Here is a 20,069-nt window from a genome sequence, read left to right on the forward strand (position 1 = left end):
ACGCTGCTCTTTTGTGTTGTTTTTCAGCAGTGACGAGGCCCGGTGGCCGCGTAAGCTACTTAGAGGGCTGTTGCTAGGCAACCAAAGAGCGAGTGAGTTGCTAGGTAACCAAAGCGCGAGCGAGTTAGCTGACGCCACCAACGTAGCTTAGCTAGCCGTGAGAGCGGCAGGTTTCCCTCCTGGACTTATTATTGTGTCACCAACTGAATCTGTTGAATATTTATATAAGAAAAACAAACTGCACAGTTTTGACAATTTTATTTATACTATATTTTTTACTGGAATCCAAAGGCACCAGTTACATTTGTGCAAAAAGTAAAGGACATGTGCAGAAGATTCAGTTACAGTACAGCTTTAATATCACATTAAAACATGAATAACACTGGTTACATTTCCTCTGTTAAACAATGTGCTTAAAATTTTACACAGAAGTAAGATGTTTTCTTATATTATCTACACATTCTTTGATCCAAATGCAAATATAAAACTGTTTGTTGCAACAGATTTTAATATTTTAGCTACTTTTATGTGGTTTACTGAGCTAAAGATGGTAAAATGTGGTTTGATTTTCTTTTAAAATCAACGAACTGGTCAAATTTTATCAACACTTTCAGATTCCGCTTATCAATCTGAAAGTGTTGATAAGTTCGCCAAAAATCAAACACCTACTGAACTCTAAAGTAAACAAATGACTTATTTATAGAATTTTGTTTTTCAGTTGTGCTTTAGATGTCACCTAGTCTAATTTACATTAAAAAGCCTCACAAATTGAAATATTTAGAAAAAGCAGCTCAGCAGAAACTTAGATATTGTTAAGTGTTAATATTTACGCCTGATGTTCTCGGGGTAAACATGCAGCCTGCCACGCTCATGCCTGCTTCTTGCTTCGCAGCGGGAGGTGAAGAGGCGACGATTTTCGTGAAAATGCAGCCGTGAGTTTATCAAAGAGAAGCACTGAGCTCATCATACCTGAGACAACAGGGAGAAAGAAGATAAAAATAAAGTAAACAGGATTAAAAAAAGAGCTGCATACAAAGCATGTGTACATGTAATATGTATTTAGTCATTTTGATTCCGTGTGCAATGAGTCTTGAGAATCCAGTATTTAATCAGCTTATAAGATTTATGTCAACACTTTGCTTGTAAGCAGGCAGGGACACAAAGCTGATTTTAATTTCTTTAACGTTGCAAAGATTCAGCTGAATAATTTTATATGTTAATGTGAAATAATGCATTTCTGATAAAGAAATAACAAAATTGAACCTAGAGGTGATAATCACACAGGTTGCTGTACTTCTAAGCCTTATTTTATTAATATTAACAGTATAAACCCAGTATAAAGCAAAAAAATACATGAAGAAATAGAATAATTTGGAGTCTTTTGCATTGAAAAAAGGACACAAATGCACAAAAATATAACACATAAAGACAAATCTATAAAATGTGACCTTAGTTGGTGAAGTTTCAGACTGTTTTCCAGTTGGTCTTACCCAGAAGTGGACCCAACCAGTACACAAAGCAGTACTCCAGGAACGAGTTCCCACTGCAGGGGAACTGGGTGGAAAAGGCCAGTGCCGGGTTAAACACGGCTCCGGTCACACCCCCGCCTAAAATACAAACACACACTTATCAAGGAGAACTTATTAAATTACGCACCAATTTATTCAGAATATACAACCAGTAACATATGGAGGACCAAAACTGACATAATCAAAAATATGCTTTTATTTTTTATTATGTCAGTTTTGGTCCTCCATAATACAGGGTCTGTATTGCTGATACTAATACTCATACTGATATTTAACTAAATATTTAGCTCAGACTTAAACATTTAGGTAGGAACGAAATATTTAATTTGAACGCTAAATATTTAGTTAGGTACTCCGGCTTCCTCCCACAGTCCAGAAACATGACCGTCAGGTTAATTGGTCTCTCTAAATTCTCCCTAGGTGTGAGTGTGTGTGTGTGTGTGTGTGTGTGTGTGTGTGTGTGTGTGTGTGTGTGCATGGTTGTGTGTTCTGTCTGTCTCTGTGTTGCCCTGCGACAGACAGGTGACCTGTCCAGGTGACCTGTCCAGGTGACCCCGCCTCTCGCCCGGTAGGGAAAAGGGTGTTAGAAAATGGATGGATAGTTAGTTAGTAAAATAATTGTTCCATTTTGAATTAAATATTTAGTTAGGAACTCTGACATTTATAAATGTGTGAACAATATGATGAAAATATGACTTTTGAAAAATAAATACCCCCAAATTTTAAATAAATAAAATTATTGCTGTTAATTTTTCACAGACGGCACCCCATATATAACAGCGGATAACAAAACAAACCAACCCACCTGCATAAACCGCTGTTGTTATGGCAGCAGCTACTGCGGGCACGCGGTATTTCTCCTCCACAGACTGCGTGTGCGTGATGACAGTCTGAACAGCGAAGGCGCACATCAGCTCCACCGCAGCAGCCTGCGGGAGAGATGCGTGGATCGCGCTGACACACCGGAACCCCAGCAGCTTATGGCGGCTGTGGAGACCCGACATCCCCGCACCCCAAATCACCGGCACGGCCGCGCGCGCCGCCACCGCCGCGGCGAACTGGCACGCGATCCGCCGCACTGCGCACCCACCCGATAACCTCGCGCGGTACGCGTGCTCGAGCGCACCGCAGGGGTTACCCACGGCCCCTCGGAAGGTGAGCCCGTGAGCCACTGACGTCACATACGTCAAGGTGAGCGCGAGCTGAGGCGGGATGCCGCCGGACTCAGAGAGCAGCTTCAGCTCGTGCGTGCAGCAGCAGAGCTGGAAGGTCGACACGAGCTCCACCGCGTACGGCGAGAGCCCGGTGTTCCCGAGGCCCCGCACCAGCAGCCTGCGGGTCACGTCGCTCAGCAGGACCACCACCGCGAGCACCGACAGAGACACGGCCACGTCGGCAGCCATGGATCCGGTCTCTGGGCGCGGGTTTTTAGCCGCGCGGTCCCCCGCTGGAGGTCACCGAGTTAAAAACGCTCCTCAATCCCGGAGGATGCGGGGTCCATCCGGGACAAAGTATTCTTCAGTCCCGGTGCTGCTCACATGGTGCGGAAGTGACTGAGCCCGTTTCTCTCCTCCTCCCGCCCCTCCTGCCTCACCGCTGCTCATTTTCCCAATCAAACCTCCTTCAGCGTAAACAAACATCCCTTCACTTTTCAGCTGTTTAAAGGACAAATTAATCCTCTAATTATTAACAAGCTTCATCACTTTGAGTCTGTTGGTCGACTTTCTGCTTTACAGATCTCACAAGTTGTGTAGTAATTAGTTACATTTACTCAATTAAAATGACTTGAGTAACTTAAGAAATTACTTTTAGGAGTATTTTCACTGTACTTTTTACTTTTACTTGAGCAATTTTGTTATGATTATGATATGATTATGATAATTTTGCTACTCTTACTTGTGTAAAGTTTCTGGATACTCAATGTGAGAAACTTAACTGAATGAAAAACAAACATGTTTTAACAAAAGATTCACCAGACACAGACACACACCTGCAGTTTTGTTAAAGTTTCAAAAGTTTTTTTAAAATTGAAAATAACTGATTTAGGACATTTTTTGCTTGATTTTATTTTTTGTTACTTATATGAATTATTGTAATATTCATTCTTAAAATACAAAAATTTTCACTTCATATTTTGATCTGTCTGATTATGTCATTTGTGAATATTAAATGATTGATAATTTGATCAGTTACTCAGTATTTGAGTAGACTTTTTACCAAAGACTTTTTTACTCTTGAGTAATTTCGTGGACAGCTCCCTTTTACTTTGACTTGAGTAAAAATATGTTGAAGTTCTACTCTTACCTCAGTACAATTTTTAGGTACTCTGCCCACCTTTGCACAAACAGAGATAATTACACAAAGCTGGTATGTTCTATGGAGGATGGATCCTGCCAAAATTTGCCAATATACAGAAAAATAGAAAATAATACATGGCTTGATAGTGTGATGGTGTATTAAGGCCGTTGTAAATAGAAAAAAGAGGAGTAAATTTCCGTCAGAAAACTCTGACATTTATAGATTAACCTAGGAAATTTCTAGAAAAAAGGGAAAATTGTGAGTTTGAAAAGTTGAACATTGGCTTAAAAAATCAGAAAAGTGTAGCTCAATCGCAGAAAGTTTTGAGAAACAAAACTTGAAAAACTTCTAAAGTTTACAATTTTGACTTTTGAAACTCAGAAATTTCGGTGTTTTATTTCGAAAATGTCTGTTTTTTGTAGCAAATTTTCAAACTCAGAAATTTCCAAGTTTTTATCAGAAAATTTCTGATTTTTTGGCAGAAATTTAGTCTTCTTTTTTTATGTACAATAACCCTAATACGCCATCATATGATAGAGTAATTAATATTTATTTATTTAGTTTGAACAGACAATAAAATGTAAAAACAGAAAAAAATAAAATAAAACAAATGTCGATTGACATGCATTATTAGACAATGTGTTAGAATTGTTTTTAACGATAAGTATCTATGATTTCCTGCCTCTCTCATACATCAACATCAATATCCCAAATATTGGATACAAAAAATAAAAACTTTCAGAACTTATCTTATTATACATTATAATGAAAATTAATATGTATTTGTCGTTTCCAACAAAATTTATTAAACATGATCACTACTATTTGATTTTCCATTTTATTTCCAATCCAACTTTTAAAATTACTTTTCTTTTTTACTTCTTAATTTCTTCAATTTTTTTCATATTCGGTATTTAGTAAGTTCATTTTTTTATTCACTGTCATTTCATTATTTGTTTCCTCATTTCATCATATCCAATATTATTTATTTATCCTATTGTACCTTGATTTATTTTCTCCTTTATTTTCTCTTTGCATTCACCTTCCTGTTTTCTCCTTTGTCCAATTATTTACATACTTCTTTTTTCATGTTTTTTTTTAAATTAGGCAGCCTCTATGTTAAATAACTATTTGTGCCTTCAATTATATTGTTATTTAATAGGAAGGTAATACATTGTTTAGCAGTTTAATTACCTTGATATGCACTCCACCTCTCTTACCGCCAGATGTCACTACCTCCCCAATCTTTAATCTGCATCATTCGCGTCAGTCATGGACTTTTATATTGTCTATGGTCAAAGTTCTAACTGATTTTAATATTACTTTATTTAGATCTAGTTCTATTGGTGTAAAAAAGACATTCGGCTTGTAATTAATGGAATTAATATTTAATCAATTTATGTTTTATTAATTGTGTAATTGTTAAGTTATATTTTCACTCAAGTTGAGCGCTAAAATAAATGAAGTTTTATAATTTTTCTTCATTTTCATTTTGTAAGGATACGTTGTAGTAGTGTAGAAGTTTCCTTCATGATCTGCAGAGAAAGAAGATTTTTACCCTCTTTGAACCAGTTGATTTTTTTTTTACACAATTAAATTCAAAAGTTACACCTGAACGCAACGCCATCCATTCTAATCTGTGGTAGAGCTGAAATTTCGGACATTTCGTCATCGACTTTGAACGTAACACCGCTGAATCTTTACCGGCAAACTTGGACCCGCCCCAACTTTACAACGAACATCTGTATTAGCCAATCAGAAGCTTGAGTGTCTCCTGATTGACCAATAACGTTGTTGGAATCACGTCACTGTAGGCGGGTCTTTCTTTGCAGCAGGCTTCGCTAACAATAGCCTGGGCTCGGCAAGTTTTATCGTTAAAAAGGAGCAACCAGGAGGGCGACGGAGCGGAGCAGGTCTGAATCGACAAATAGGGAGAGAGACGGGGGACAGAGTTTGTTGGATACATGAGACGGTGTGACACGGTGACGGAAAATTACAAAAAAATAATTCAGGGATTTATATTTGCTGACAGACCAAGTGGTGAGTGATCTTTTTCTACTTTATACCTTACCGTTAAATTAGCCGTTGGTGCCACGGGCGCGTGGTGCGCTGTGATTTAAGGGGCTAATTTCCCTGATAATAAGATGGAGTTATTGCTCACTACACCACACTGGGAGCACAACATCATCTTTTTGTTCATTATCTGCATCCATGGCACCCTGCTGGTTCATGACCATCCACTTAGTGTGGACTTTAAGTCTGTCACGGTGAGGTTATACCAGCCGGAGGCGTGGGCGGTGTGATTATTTGTCTTTATATTACCGGGTTACCTCCCAGATCTCCACTTGGCTGAGTTTTACTGGAGACCTGGAGGCATGGCAGGCCGAGTTCAAATGAATGAATGAATGAACTTTTCTCTTTTTCATTGCGTATTTGTTATCTCCTGGTTTTTCCAGAGTATTAATAAGTCCATGTGGTTTAAAAATGGGATCTTTTAAAAGAGAGAATTTAATTGCACAGGCATTTGTGTTTTACATACACGTCTTTTGAGAAAATACTCCAAAATAGACAATTAATAACTTTAAATATATCATAAATTATAGTGAGTTAACAAAAACAAAAAAGCAGACAGCCACCTTGCAAGATGGCTTGCAAGGAATACTCAAAGGATTATTCTTCGAGTATTCCTTTTTATTTTGCTATATTAAAACCACAAATTTCAGTGTATTTTATGTGACATTTATGTGATGGACACAATGTGGTGCTTAATTGGGATTAAAGTAATATACAGTCTTTAAACTTTTTTTTAATCTGATATTTTTTTTAATTTGGCATTGATAGCAGGAAGTGTTTTGGGGCATATTTCTATCAACAACTGATATTTTTGTCCATTTTTCTTCCTTGCAAACTTAGCCAGAATGGATGAGATTCTCTGTGCAAACATTTTTTGAGTCTTGCCACAGATTTTCAGTTGAATGTTGGTTTGGACTTTGACTAGATCATTCTAATTCATTGATTTGCTTTACTCTAAACCATTTCATTATGGTTCTAGCTGTATTTTTAGGGTCTTTGTCCTGCTTTAAGGTGAATCTCTGCACCAGTTGCTGGTCTTCTGCAGACTGGTTTTCCTCCAGGATTACCCTGTATTCATCATCCCAACTCTGAACAGCTCCCCTATCCCTATTAAAGAAAACTATTCCCACAGCATGATGGCACCACCATCAGGGTGATGGTTTTCTGCCACACATTGTTTTCCTTGTACAAAAAGCTCAATTTTGACCTTATCTGACAAGTAGACCTTCTTCCTGTTTGCGGGGTCCAAATGGGACTGCTTATTGGCTTTCACCAGTGACTTCCAGATTTGTACAATGGACAACCAATTGTTCTCTTGATATCAAATTCTCTTAAGAACAGCCATGTTGTTTTATTTTTGCAATTGTTTGATAATCTTTCCCTTTTCAGATGATTTCCAGAGTTCTATTAGTATTTCCAAGCCTGTGACATTGTCTTCTTGGGTCTTCGATGCTGTTTGATGATGCCTAAGGGTTCATTCACACCAGCCATGTTGAGTCCGCTTTAATCAAACTGTAGTACATCTGCCGAGAAAGTCTGGTTTGTTTGTGAAAGTGTGAATGCGTAATTTAACTCAGATGCCGACCAAAAAAGTGAACTCTGGTCATCCTACAAACCTTGGTCTCGGTTCGGTTGAAGTGAACTCTGCTTTGGTTCGAATGTAGATGTGAACACAAAGCGGACCAGAGGCCGCTCCAAAAGCAGGAAGTGGACTACAGCGCAGGGCGATCTGCGATCTACTGGGTAAATACAACTAAAACAAAGGTGCAATTTTAGCACTAAGCTAAATGGGAGGAATGGCTTGTGACTTTTTTTTTATCATAAACAAAAGAGAAAGCGTACAACCTCTAAAATCCGATACTACTCCATTTTTGTTTACATTTTGTAAAGAAGGAAGTTGTGCTCAGTGTCTTCTTCAGAGGTTTTTGTGTTGTTTCCTTCAGTGGTTCTTGGCGGAGCACCACCGCAGGCGAGGAGGGGAACAGGTTTTTCAAAATGTTTGGATCATTTGACACAGAGCATTGTGAAAGAAAGCCATACCACTTGAAAATGTAACAAATGTTGCAATTTTGGTCCCCAATCAAACAGAATCTACTGGACTAACAGGTGTGAAAACACCTTGAGAAATTAAATTACTCTCAGGTGGACTCTATTTAATAATTAGAAACTTGATTTTATTGACGGTTAACAGAACAAAGGGTTCTGCATTCCACATTTTTAAATTTTTTTCTTTGTGAAAACCATAAAAGCCATAAAAGTCTTTGTCCTTCATTTTAGTTCTGAATCACTTTTGGTTGGTCTGTTGTGTAAATATTCCAATAAAATACATTGAAGTTTGTGGTTGAATTCTTTGGCAAGGCACTGTGTATCTGGAAAAGTGTCCAATTTAAAAGGTAATCAAACATTCCTGTAAAGCCAATGTGTTACTTTACCGTAACCTCATTGTGTTTTTGCACGGCCTGCTGTGTCTTTGATGGTAGAGAAGCCGTTCTCTAGGTTTCTAGGTTTTGTGCAACACTCTGCACAAGATGCACTCACGCTCTTCTTTCCACAGGGCTCAGCAGAATCCTTGTACATCCTCACAAGTTAACTCTGTGGGTTTGGCCGCTCTGCTGCACATATATCTGCTGCGTCGCATTGATTGGAAACAAACCAGGACACTTTTGGCATTTTTATTAGATTTACAAGTTAGATCTGCTGTTATTGCTGCTTCCTGACTCTTTAAAGTCAGCCAAAGCCTTTAGTCAGCTGACACATTTTCTCTGAGTGCATACTCACCGAGGCAGATGGTTCGCCTCAGCTGTTCTAGATTTGGGTTAAGAATGAACAACTTTAAGGAATGATTCTGTCTCTTTTTTTTAGGTTGTTTCCTTTATAAACAACAAAACTGTTAGACTGGTATTTCTGATTTTGCCAATGTGTTTTTAACATCTGTATGCCCTTTGTAAAAGGTTTCAATCCAGCAAAGACCTCAGAGGACCTAAAACATTTTCTTCAGCTGTTATTTCTTTGGGAGCCAACATGTTGGTGCTAAAATCCTGTTTTCTTTTATCTTTGGTAATTATCGTGGATTAAACTATGATAGAACAAGCTGTGTCTTTATGAGCGGCTGTCTGAAGATCCAGTTAAAAATAGCTAATTTCTGAAAGTCACAACTGATTCATCTCTTAAACTTTTGAGCATTTCTATTCCTGAATGATTCAAAGGTCAGAAAGTTGCAACTATGTTGTTAAGTGAGTACATACACCAAAAATAACACTGTTCCAGCTCTTAAAGGGAGTTTTTTTATTGTAAACTTTTGCGTTCTTCTTATTTTTGGACTTTATAACAGCATAAACATCTGAAGATATTATTTGCATGCTAGTTGTTTGAAACCACTTGCACCCACTGGATAACATGCAAGTGCTTTTGGAAGTGACAGTTAAAGGGTATATAGAAAGGGTAAAGGGAAGTTCATTTTTCTACATTTCCTTCAATCCCAGGGTTTTTGGTAGTGAGTCAATCAACCAGTTATCAAAATTTCCATTTGCTGATGCATTTTCTGCCTATAAATGCCTAAACATACATGATGTTCTATGAATCACTTTCTTTGAAGGTTAGTAAAATCAGGTAAAGGTCCAGGACATATTCTCTGATGCCTAAGCAGTGACAATCAACATGTAAGACATCTGTGAATCCTGGAAATGGACAGTAGCTAGCTATCATATTATCTTCATGCAGGTGACAACATCGTTACTTTCAGAACATTCTTCTAAGTGAGCTCACCAATGATGTGATGAATTACCTAAAAGATGCTGAAAGCCTCAAAACACTCAACGTCATCCATCATGGAACAAATTGACTGAGTTGAGTCATCTCTCCCTCCCGTTGCTCACCAGTTGTTGCCTGTAAATGCCATCAATTTAAACCATTTATGCCTTTCTTGTCCATTATGGTCCAGCAGTTGCTTTGCAGTTTTGGTGTTTGCTGATAACAGTCAACAGAGTCACTCCTATGATGCAACTAGTGTATCCACCACTTAGCCAATCAGTGACCGACAGTTTTCAGATGTTGTTTTCAGTCCGACGTCACTTGCTTGGAAAGAAACAAAGTAGGAACTAAAACAAGGACCAATGGAAAACCCTAAGTCCCAAGTAAAACTGCGTTGAACCAGACTGAGTGAAAAATGTTCAATTTGTTCAAACATGATTGGACCATCTTTACTCGAACTGGAGTCTAGGAGTGTTTTCACGCCTGGTAGACTCTGTTTGATTCGGGGCCAAAATTACAACATTTGTTACATTTTCACCTGGTGCGGTTCTCTTTCTCACTGCGCTGTGTCAAATGACCCAAACCCTTTGAAAAAACTGTTCACCTCCTCACCTGTGGTGGCACTGCAACAAGAACCACTGAAGAAATGAACGACATGAAAACCTCCAAAGAAGACATTGAGGCAACTTCTTCCTCCATGAAATGTAAACAGAAATGGAGCAGCATCAGATTTGAGGAATTGTAGGATTTATCTTTTGTCTATTTCTCCTGCCCGCGCTACTGGGTCGTTTGTTTTGGTTGTATTTACCCAGAATGCCCTGTGCACTTCCTGCTTTGGAGCGGTTTCCAGTCCACTTGGTGTTCACATATGAACTGCACCAGAGTTCATTTAAATCAAACCGAATCCTAGGTTTTTATATGGACCACTGTTCGGTATTTTGAAAGTTGGATTACCTGTTCACACTTCCCCAGACGAGCTGAACTTTCCAAGCAAACGGACTGGAGTTCGATTAAAATGGGTCAAGCAGGGCTGCTGTATGAATCTAAAGTGATTCAAATCTAAAATTAACTTTTCAAATCACACAGTAAATGGAAAAAGTTGGCCAAAACGCCTCGACAATAATAAAGTCAAAACATCTACTTTGATAACCCATTGAACTTTTTTTCTCATACAATCTTTTCATTCCATTCTTACTTAATAAACAATGTGAAAGTTATTGATTTTGTCTGCATTTGAGACTGGAGTCAAATGTTTTTAGAACCTGGATAATTTTTATTGCAGAACCTTATAGCTGAAAGACGGTGCAGTATACCAGCACACGCTTCAGACCTATAATCTGTACATGTAACCAGTGCTGGTTATCCTGTAGCTCCTATCAGCTTTACAGTATTTTCAAACAAGCGAACATCAAGGACAAAACCTCTAAAACTTAGACTTAGACTTAAACTTAGACTGACTTTATTGTCATTTTGCGTGCACAGGGTGTATACAGAACGAAATTTCGTTGCATACGGCTCAGGATAGTGTTTTGAGCTTCCAATGTTGTGAGGTTACTCCAGAATAAAATAAAATACAGTATAAAACCGACCAATGAGAGAATCCGTACTTCAGGAACATGCTACCGGGAGCGCGGGGTTATGGCTTAGGGCTGATATCGGCCCGGTTGTTGCCATGGATATCTGGGTGTGGTGAAAGGAGTGTTTTATTGTCCCATGTGAGGCATGAGGCCACACAGTTGTCGCTCTGACACGGCGGCGGCAGCATGAGGGAGGGCTTAACGACCCATTTGTCTCCTGCTGCTGTGACTTGGTGTCTCCAGGAGACAGCAGACTGTTGTCAGAGCTTGTATGTGTTAGCGCTTCACGATTCTGCTCCACCTTACCTGTCATTGAAGATATTTTTAACAGTTTGGACCCTAACGAGCCGCTTATTGCAAGGTATGAACCAGAACAGAAGAATTTTGTTCAGTTCCTGGTATTTATAATCTCCTAATCTCTCAAGATGAAGGCAGGTTTGTTGCTGCTGAGCGAAAGGAGAATGGTTATCATCTGTTTCCAGTCTTGTGATATTTTTTTTTCTCCCCCCAAATGCCAAGAGAGCCACAAAAACGGTGAACAAGCATATTTCTCTGCATGTGTAGCAGCTATTCTTTTACATGCAGTCTGTTTTATATTACTCATCAGCTTGTTCTGGTTTTTAAGATGAACATTTCAAAACATAATTAGATTTTAAGTGCAGAATCATTTCCACAACCAATACTGACACAATACTGTAATTACCACTGATATTCCCTTCTGCTGCTCTCGCTCTCAGACCAACATAAATAGCAGGATTGGCTGTGCAGCAGTAAAAAGCCAGCAGCTGAATAATACATAGACTGTCTGCTTGGAAGGCTGCTGGCACGGCGGCTAGACCAACCCCAGCACCAAACTACAAGCTTTCTGCTCATTTTCCCCCCATGAAGCCGGTGGACCACATCAGTCCAGGTGAACGTTTTGATCCGGGATCAGTTCTTTTTCCCCACTTGAAGTAAATCCACTGCACTGATGAGAAAGCGGATAAACAGCCAGGTTGGGTTGGGTGTGTAAGTTGGAAATAAATGGTTTGATTCTGCGGTGGGCGTGTTTATCATGCGGATACATTCTGCATGATAAGCAGAACTTTAATTCAGTTTCATTAAACTGAAAATAGATGGAGGCCCTTTATTTGTTAACTAGAGGGGCGCCATGTGATCTTGTTTACAGTAAAACCAGTGGATTTCTTGACACCACTGAAAACAATTATGTTGCTAGAAACCGAAACACAGCCAGGCATTAACTTTGACGGAGATTTTCCATGTAACAGATGAAAAAAAGTGAACAAAGTTACTGATCAATAGGAAGTGTGCACAAGCTTTTGCTTTTTACAGCTATTTTCATGTTACATATTTTTGGTGTTGGAAAAAAATAAACAAGATTGTAATTGTTGTTAAACAAGATTTTTAGTTTTGCACGTTTGAGTTCTTAAAAAAAACTTTTTAACATCTTGTAAAACTAATGCTCTGATGAACCACATGAGTTTTTCATGTGTTTATTTAAGCATTTTTATTTACACCTGGCAGCTGATTTCAGACTGTTTTTTATTGGACAAAATTGGCTTACATTTTTTATTTATTTATTTTATTTTATGTTTTCTGACGGACTAAACATATTGTGATTCTTGTATACATTTATATATAAATACGTTTGTTAAGAACAATAATTTAAAAAATCTTTGAAGTTACATATTTGGCCAAATCCATTTTTTAAAAAATCTGAAAATGTGGAATATTGACTGTAATATTGTTTCTGAGTTATTTAAAAATATATATCATGATTTAATTCTTTGGACATATGGCCACCACCCTTCACTGGAACCAATGATTATTTTAGCAATTGATCATTGTATCAGTTAATTGAATTAAAAAATTGGCACATTTTTATTGGCACTTTTTTTATTTAGCCACTTAAGTTTATTTAATAAAGTATTAAAAATACATAAAAAGATGCAGTAAACAAATCATTAAATACTTTTTTGAATAGGAAAATAAAATTTGATTGCATAAAATGTAACATATTTCATTTGTAGCAAAAGATCCACCTGCAGCTAAATAAATATTTCTATTTATTTAGAAACTTTCTGCTTGACTTAACATTATTACAGTGTATGACTGCTCTGTTGATTATTTTTCTATTAACTGATTAATAATTAGACAGCAAAAGGAGATTTTATTTGCATAATTTGAACCAGGTGAAACTAAAACTGTGACATTTGAGTTCTGGGTAAAACATATTTACAGACAAAGCTGTTTTCTTCTTGACCTCAGATGCGAAATGTCTATATTTTTTGTACAATTTTGGCTTGATTACTGCTTTGTGTTATTCAGCCATGTTGGCATCACAGAGCTAGACCGGTATTTAATAATTTAGGTTTTAAAGATGGTGGAGTCGTCTGCCTGAGTTTCTGTTGCACCAGAATTCCTGTTGCTTCTCTGTCAAATTCAGAACATTGGCCGTCAAATGTCTAAATCAAAATTTTGTATAATTTGGCATTTTTAAACAGAACCTGTTGGATGAGACTTGAATAATAAATGTATAGAAATGCAGAGCCGAGGCATAAAGAGGGTTTAGCTTTTTGTCACGCCCTCCTTCATCAGCCAGCTGTTTAAAGCTGAATTTCTCAGTGCTGATGTATCTCGTTCACACCCTGCTGCCTTGCATCCCTCACAGATGTGCTGTAATTCCTTTTTTCTGCTTTGTGCATTTCATCATCACATGACTTCATACTGTAAATGTTTTTTGTTTTTTTTGTGAGATAATGTAATCTGCAGAGAGAGCAACACGACCCTGTCCAGAGAAAACCACAGATTAGCCAATTAAAGCACACAAGGTGAACGAGTTCATACCCAATCTGTGTATTCATCTAAACTCATGACTCCCACTGCTGTAAAAACAACGGTTCATTTCAAGAGTTCATCCAGTCTGTTATAGACTGCACACATTATTTTCAGCCAGTGTAATAATTATTGATATTGATTCGTTTAAAGGCGATCAGATTAGAGGGTTCAGTTGCACTTAAGCTAATAAAAAATGTAGAAATTTTCATACCAACAGGTTGCATGTCAGTTGCTAATAGGTAGGAGTTTTAAATGTTTGTTAAAGTAAAGCTCATCTAAATTGTTTTTAAAAAAAAGTCTCATTGCAGTTTAGAACTATAAATACTGTCATGAAGTGGGGGAGAAGATGGTGAGGATAAAGCGGAGGATCAGGGTGGTTGAGTGGTGATGATGGTTTAATGATGAAAAAAGGACAAACATCCAGGCAGCACAGAGGAGCAAAAGCTAGGAGCTAGTCTCTAGTAGCAACTGGTAAACAGTAATCAACCGACAGCAGACACTAGACAGCTTAGACAAGGACCTGACAGAGAACAAGAAATACAGGTGGGTATAAATACACAGGGGGTAATAAAGGAAACTAGACACAGCTGGGATCAATCAAGGGTAGACAGGACAACACCAAAACTAAACTGACACAGAAACCTAAATAAACACAGAGAAAAAGTCAAATCCTTACAAATACCCTGAAAGCCCATAAATAAGATTCATCTGACTTTATTTTAAACGCCTCCCTGATAGTTTAACATTGAGTCTTCCTCCGTCAGTAATAGCATCTACAATGAAGAGTGGTGAGAGCTTACAAAAGATCCGGTCAAGCTGAAAACCATACTATTCCTAATTTCTCATAGTAATGTTTTTGTAATGAAGAAATACAAACCGGACCCTCTGTGTGTTTCTGGTTTGACAGTAAATTGGACACACAAGGGATAACTGTGCAAACAACAGCGATGGACGACCGGGAGTTAATTTTTGCTTTGAAACACAATCTGATGTGACGCCAGAAAAAACTATTGTTGTGATAAAAGGAGTTAGCGTACCAAGGCTAAATAACTCCTTTTGGTAAGGCAAAGATATTAAAGCCTAAAATATCATCTCAATGCTAACTATATAGCCGCAGCACAGACGTCCCCAATGCTAATGTTAGCGTCCACCTTTCTACAGAAGTTCCATGGATAATCGGGGATTCCTAAAACACTGGAAAGATGAGCGGATATAATGACATTTTGCGCCAGGGGCTGAAAAGGGGGTTTAATTTGAAAATGCTGGTTATTTTGTACCCAAGCTCCTGAGTTCCTTTGGAACTTGTGATTGACCTAATGAGTTTTGGTGTATTACAAACAGCAATATTTTAGTTTATAGGAAAATACAGCATGTTCAGCTAATCCTGAAACTTTCTTGCTATATTTAGCGTCGGTTCAGAAAAAAAAAACAGCATTGGAAAATCGGAATCGGCAGGCCAGGCTTTTTAAAGATTGCTAATTGGCCAGAAAACTGCCATCAGTGCGCTCCTATTATTTTAACTATATGGATTTTTATTAAAATTCGCTTAATTGCAACTAATTACAGACCCGGCAATTGATTAAAAATTTTCATTAAGTTCCACCACTACTTAAATAGTTTTAACTCTGAAGCCAGCCGGTTGATGAGTGGTCGTACTTCGTCATCCACTGCAGGGCTGAAACTGATGGTGATGAAGCAGAAACCTCCCCTTTGAACAGGGACATTCCCCAGATCCTGACCAGGTCAGCATGTAGCTGCCTGTTGTAGTGCCTGGGTGGTGAGGATGCAGGAAAGACAACCTTTTGTTTTGACTCTTAAGGAGCTTTTCAGATCCGCCACGGTCCAGCCGCATTCAGCCGGGTCGTTCGGGTCATGGATGGTGTAGCGCAGTCTTAATCCTGTCTGATGGAACCCTATAAAGCTTCTGGATTTATTACTACCTCTCCAGACCCGGTTACTACAGCCACAGTTCACTTGGCCAGAACCGCCGTTCTTCCAACAGTTTCAGCCCATTAATCTGATTCTAATCAGCTGCTTTTCTTTTTACGCACTGTGGGAGATCAGTCTGTGTCTCTGTTCGGATTCCCACACTTGTTCCTGGCTCTCGTCCAATCAGGAGACTCCTCAGCTCACAAAACTGGCTTCTGTCTGTCTGTCTGTAAAACTTAATGCAGGTTACAGTCAGACATTTTGTTTTTAAACCAGTTTTACAGCAATGTGCACAGCCACTTAACTCGATCAGTCTTTATAATAATCTGAAGGTGCTATAAAAGTACTTTTACCAGCAGATTGCTCTTTGTTACTGGTGCTGATATGATCCAACCTTTGGTCAGAACTTGGAGCAGAACCAGCGCTTTCTTTCCAGTGACAGTGGATTCTGAGGAGTGGCGGTCTTGGGTTTGGAGCTGCATGTTGTCTCTTACATTATCAGTTCAGCTTTCTGTTGATTCAGAACATTAAGTTAAACCAGTTAAATACATTACATTATGATGATGCCTGTTTTTAGCAACGTAAATGTTGCTTTGACCGGCCGATCAGCAGATTGATGGAAACATAAAGTGGATGGAGCCGTAAAGTTCGGGTCCAGGTTCGGCTGAGTCGAGCAGAATAACGGTGTGTGTCAGATTTACTCTCACTGGTTGTTTTCTGGGTTTCATGGAGGGGGAGTTCCAGCATTCTGTACTCTGATATTTTCAAATACCAACATCATGATATCACTCGTACAGATACCACCCAGCACAAACCTTTCCAAGTATCCCAACACTGCAAGGCAGATGGTCTCTTCCTCTTTCCCATTTTTCTCCTCCTCTATTTTGTTTTTTTTTCACATCCTCCTCTCTTCTCTGCTTTTTGTTTCCATGCATTTCCCCTAATCACTGCTCTGTCTGTATTCCTGCTGCTTTTCAACAATAACTTCTGTCTATTTTTTATTGAAATGTCTCTCTTCACTTCTTAAGACTTGTTTTTGTTGTGTATTTGTTTTATTCTGTGCGTAGAGGAACTGTATAAATACTCCATATCACAATGAAACATGGGAAGTCTCTTTTTCTGATTATTCTCCCCTTAATGATCAAACATGTGAGGTTTATTACCAATCGATCCGATACAGGAAAACAGCTGAGTTGACTTAAAATGTTTCTTTTTTCAGATTAATTTAATAACTCTGCACTCGTACAGCACACTTAAATATACCAACAGCTTCACAAGCTTGGTCAAACATGTAAAACCAACACAACTTTAATTTGTTAAGTCAATCAAGTTTATTTGTGTAGCTCGTTTCATCAACACGGCAGTTCAAAGTGCTTTACATCATTAAAACAAAAAATCACAAACATTTGTTAAATATTACTTATGGTTATATATTTTTATTTATTAATTTTTAACACCTTGGGTGGAGTAACTTGTCAACAAATAATCAATTTCCCTTTGGGGTCAATAAAGTATTCTATATAGTCAGTAGATGTGAAAACCAGTAACAGACATTACATTTTGTGAAGTGCTGTTATTAAAATCATCACTAAACCTCAAATATGTTGGATAATGTCCCATTTATTACAGTTCAAAAGCAACGTTAAGCAGGTTTTAGTCTTTATTTAAAGATTAAAAGTCAGTGCAGTTAGGAGTGTAACATCAAATGTAAAATAAATAAAAAATAAACTGACAAACAGGTTTACCACCTTGGTCAAACCTGTAAAAATAAACTGCAACAAACCTTTCAAATGGTTCAGAAAGTGGAATTATGAATCCTAAATATAATGTCAAATAAATAATAAAGTATGATGCTGATCAGAGCACAAAGCGTAGAATTAGACTGAATAGATATGGCCCGATGGGTCCATCTAGAATGTTTTTCAGTATTGGGATCAATACAGATATTCGTATTGAATTGGTGCGTCTCTGTTGTGCTGGAGAAATTTTCTAATTCTTTCACAAAAATTGTTATAAATGATTGTTTTGAATGGGGGAAATCAATTTTGAATCAAATTGTGACGGAAAGATTCCCTCCGTTCTATCTGAGATTTTTCTTCTTCTCTGCTCTGCTGCTCTCGGCGCAGGATCCGTCCTCCTCCTGTTGTCTTCCCTTAAGGCGATGCTTCATGCCGAGTTCTCAGCTCGGCTTTAACACAACGTCATCGACACCTTTCTTCCCTTAAGCACTTTTAAATATGACCAGCCAAGAATGTCAGCTTAACCTCTGCATGACCCTGTTAGTGCTTTATTACACCATGACACAGAAACAAACAATAATATGGATGTAATAGACTAAGATAACTGTGTATTTGCAAAATGCCATTTTAATGCAGAGTGTTAGCAGTCAGGTTGAATTGCATGTTACTCATGTCATCCAAGTACCTTTTCCAAGCAAAAGAGACAATATTCCACAGTAACACATTCTGTTGTGACTTTATCAGTTGTAAGCACCGCCTCATTTGCTTTTGCCGCTTCGCTTTAAATTTTTATCGGGATATGCGGTTAGAAAGCCGGGCAGATGGAGGTTTCAGTCAAGGTAATGAACATGGCCCATTGTGATCGATTTGGGGGTGGGGGGGGGTTGAAAAAATCTTGCTGCCATGGTTACGCATCATAGCAACTGTCTGAAAGTTAAACCAAAAAAAAAAAAAGTGATGGCAACAATCATTTAATCTACACAGCAAACAAACCAGAGGGAATAATTGTTCAGGCAACGCCTGTAAAAATGTATGTAGCCTTTATGTTATTAAAGCTACAGTTTAATCTGTAATACTTTTATAACAAATTTATGTCAGATCAGGATTTCTAGGTTAATGACAAGTTGTCATAACATTTTAAATAATGTCAATTTTGTATTAAGTGTTATGATTTACCGAATGACACTTTATGACAACAGTCATAAATATTCATGAAGACTTACTCATGTTCGTTACAGGTGTTATGTCATGTTTATGACATAACACCTTCACAACCCGTCAAATAAAGTTACCGAGAATATAGAAGTGAATAAGTTACCTTCTACATGCCAAAGCAGTTCCTTGCTGTTTCTTTTTGTATAACCAGTAGAAAACAGTTATAGCACCATTTTCTTTTATATTTTTTTGTACCAAATTTGAATTGCAAAACAAAAACAGCAACATCGCTAGCCTTACAGGTGGCAGCATATTGTGTGAGCCAGTGGTGATTAGACTTTAAAAACACCTTAATAAGCCATAATCTAAAGCTGCTAAAGCAACCTTCTGTCTGTCTGTGTGTGTTTTCTCGCAGTAAGGTGTGAATGTGTGGACAGCTGCAGGGCCGCCACTGGCCTCCTGCCCTTCTGTTGGCCCTCTTAAACATGCTCTGTACACACAAATGGTCTACACTTACACAGCTTTGTTTGTTTGTTTATTTTGCTTTACTGTTTGGTGTTGGGTAGATTATCTTTTCTCCCTAACCTGCTGACCTACTCAACACACCGACTTACTGTTGCTGTTTGTCTGGAAATCAGAAATTTAATACATGTACAAACTGATGTAGCTGCACCTCAAAGGGCTCTTTATGTTTTTAACTTGTGTCTGTGTTTCTTTGCAGGCTGCGGTTGAACCTGTCTGCTGAAGAGTGACTCGAACTCAACGTTATCAGGTAAGTTTAAAAGGAACTTATTAAGCAAAATTTAAATATATTTTTTACTTTTATTTGTCTCTAGTGCTTGTAAAACAGTTCAAGTGCTTAAAAAACACCCAGTTGTTTTTTGGCAATAAGTTAATGTTTATTGGTGTCTGGAAAGCAATCACTGTTCCGTTACCTAGCATCCAAAGCTGAGCTCCAGCCTGGTTGGTCAGCTGAATGCACTGTACAATGGCTGCTGGAAAAGATTTTGTTGTTGACTTGTCATCCAGAAACCACTTGTTGCATTATTGCTGGTTGTGCAAGAGGCTCTACTAATGCTTTTCAAAGATGTACAGTATAATTGTGCGAGTGTAAACATTGAGTTGGGGGTTGTGGCCGGTAGCAACTTATTTGGATAAAGCAATAACTAAAAAAGCTCAAA

At 38.1% G+C, this 20,069-nt stretch overlaps 2 protein-coding genes across 2 annotated transcripts in view; one reads left to right on the top strand and one right to left on the bottom strand.

Annotated features, from left to right (window-relative positions):
- Positions 1 to 243: 243 nt before the first annotated feature.
- aqp11 (aquaporin 11) lies at positions 244 to 3,570 on the bottom strand. Its single transcript, XM_032544952.1, has 3 exons — positions 2,335 to 3,570; positions 1,491 to 1,607; positions 244 to 969 (listed from the first exon to the last, which is right to left on the bottom strand). Exons 1-3 carry the CDS (start codon positions 2,930 to 2,932, stop codon positions 869 to 871), a joined length of 816 nt encoding a protein of 271 aa, XP_032400843.1. The 5' UTR covers positions 2,933 to 3,570; the 3' UTR covers positions 244 to 868.
- A 2,096-nt stretch (positions 3,571 to 5,666) lies between these two features.
- Positions 5,667 to 20,069, top strand: part of pak1 (p21 protein (Cdc42/Rac)-activated kinase 1) — a 57,753-nt gene continuing 43,350 nt past the window's right edge. The window contains exons 1-2 of the mRNA XM_032591053.1: positions 5,667 to 5,867; positions 19,610 to 19,660. The gene's annotated coding sequence lies outside the window, so the exon portion shown is untranslated. The remainder of the gene's footprint in view (positions 5,868 to 19,609; positions 19,661 to 20,069) is intronic.

This window comes from Xiphophorus hellerii, chromosome 18 (genome assembly GCF_003331165.1).
Source record: "Xiphophorus hellerii strain 12219 chromosome 18, Xiphophorus_hellerii-4.1, whole genome shotgun sequence".
Classification (NCBI taxonomy): domain Eukaryota; kingdom Metazoa; phylum Chordata; class Actinopteri; order Cyprinodontiformes; family Poeciliidae; genus Xiphophorus; species Xiphophorus hellerii.

Excerpts from the sequence above, each read along its gene's own strand:
- aqp11 (XM_032544952.1), bottom strand. The coding sequence starts at position 2,932 with ATGGCTGCCGACGTGGCCGTGTCTCTGTCGGTGCTCGCGGTGGTGGTC. Across the intron at positions 1,608-2,334 it reads AACAACAGCGGTTTATGCAG|GCGGGGGTGTGACCGGAGCC; the intron begins GTGGGTTGGTTT and ends TTTGTATTTTAG. Across the intron at positions 970-1,490 it reads CTGGTTGGGTCCACTTCTGG|GTATGATGAGCTCAGTGCTT; the intron begins GTAAGACCAACT and ends CTGTTGTCTCAG.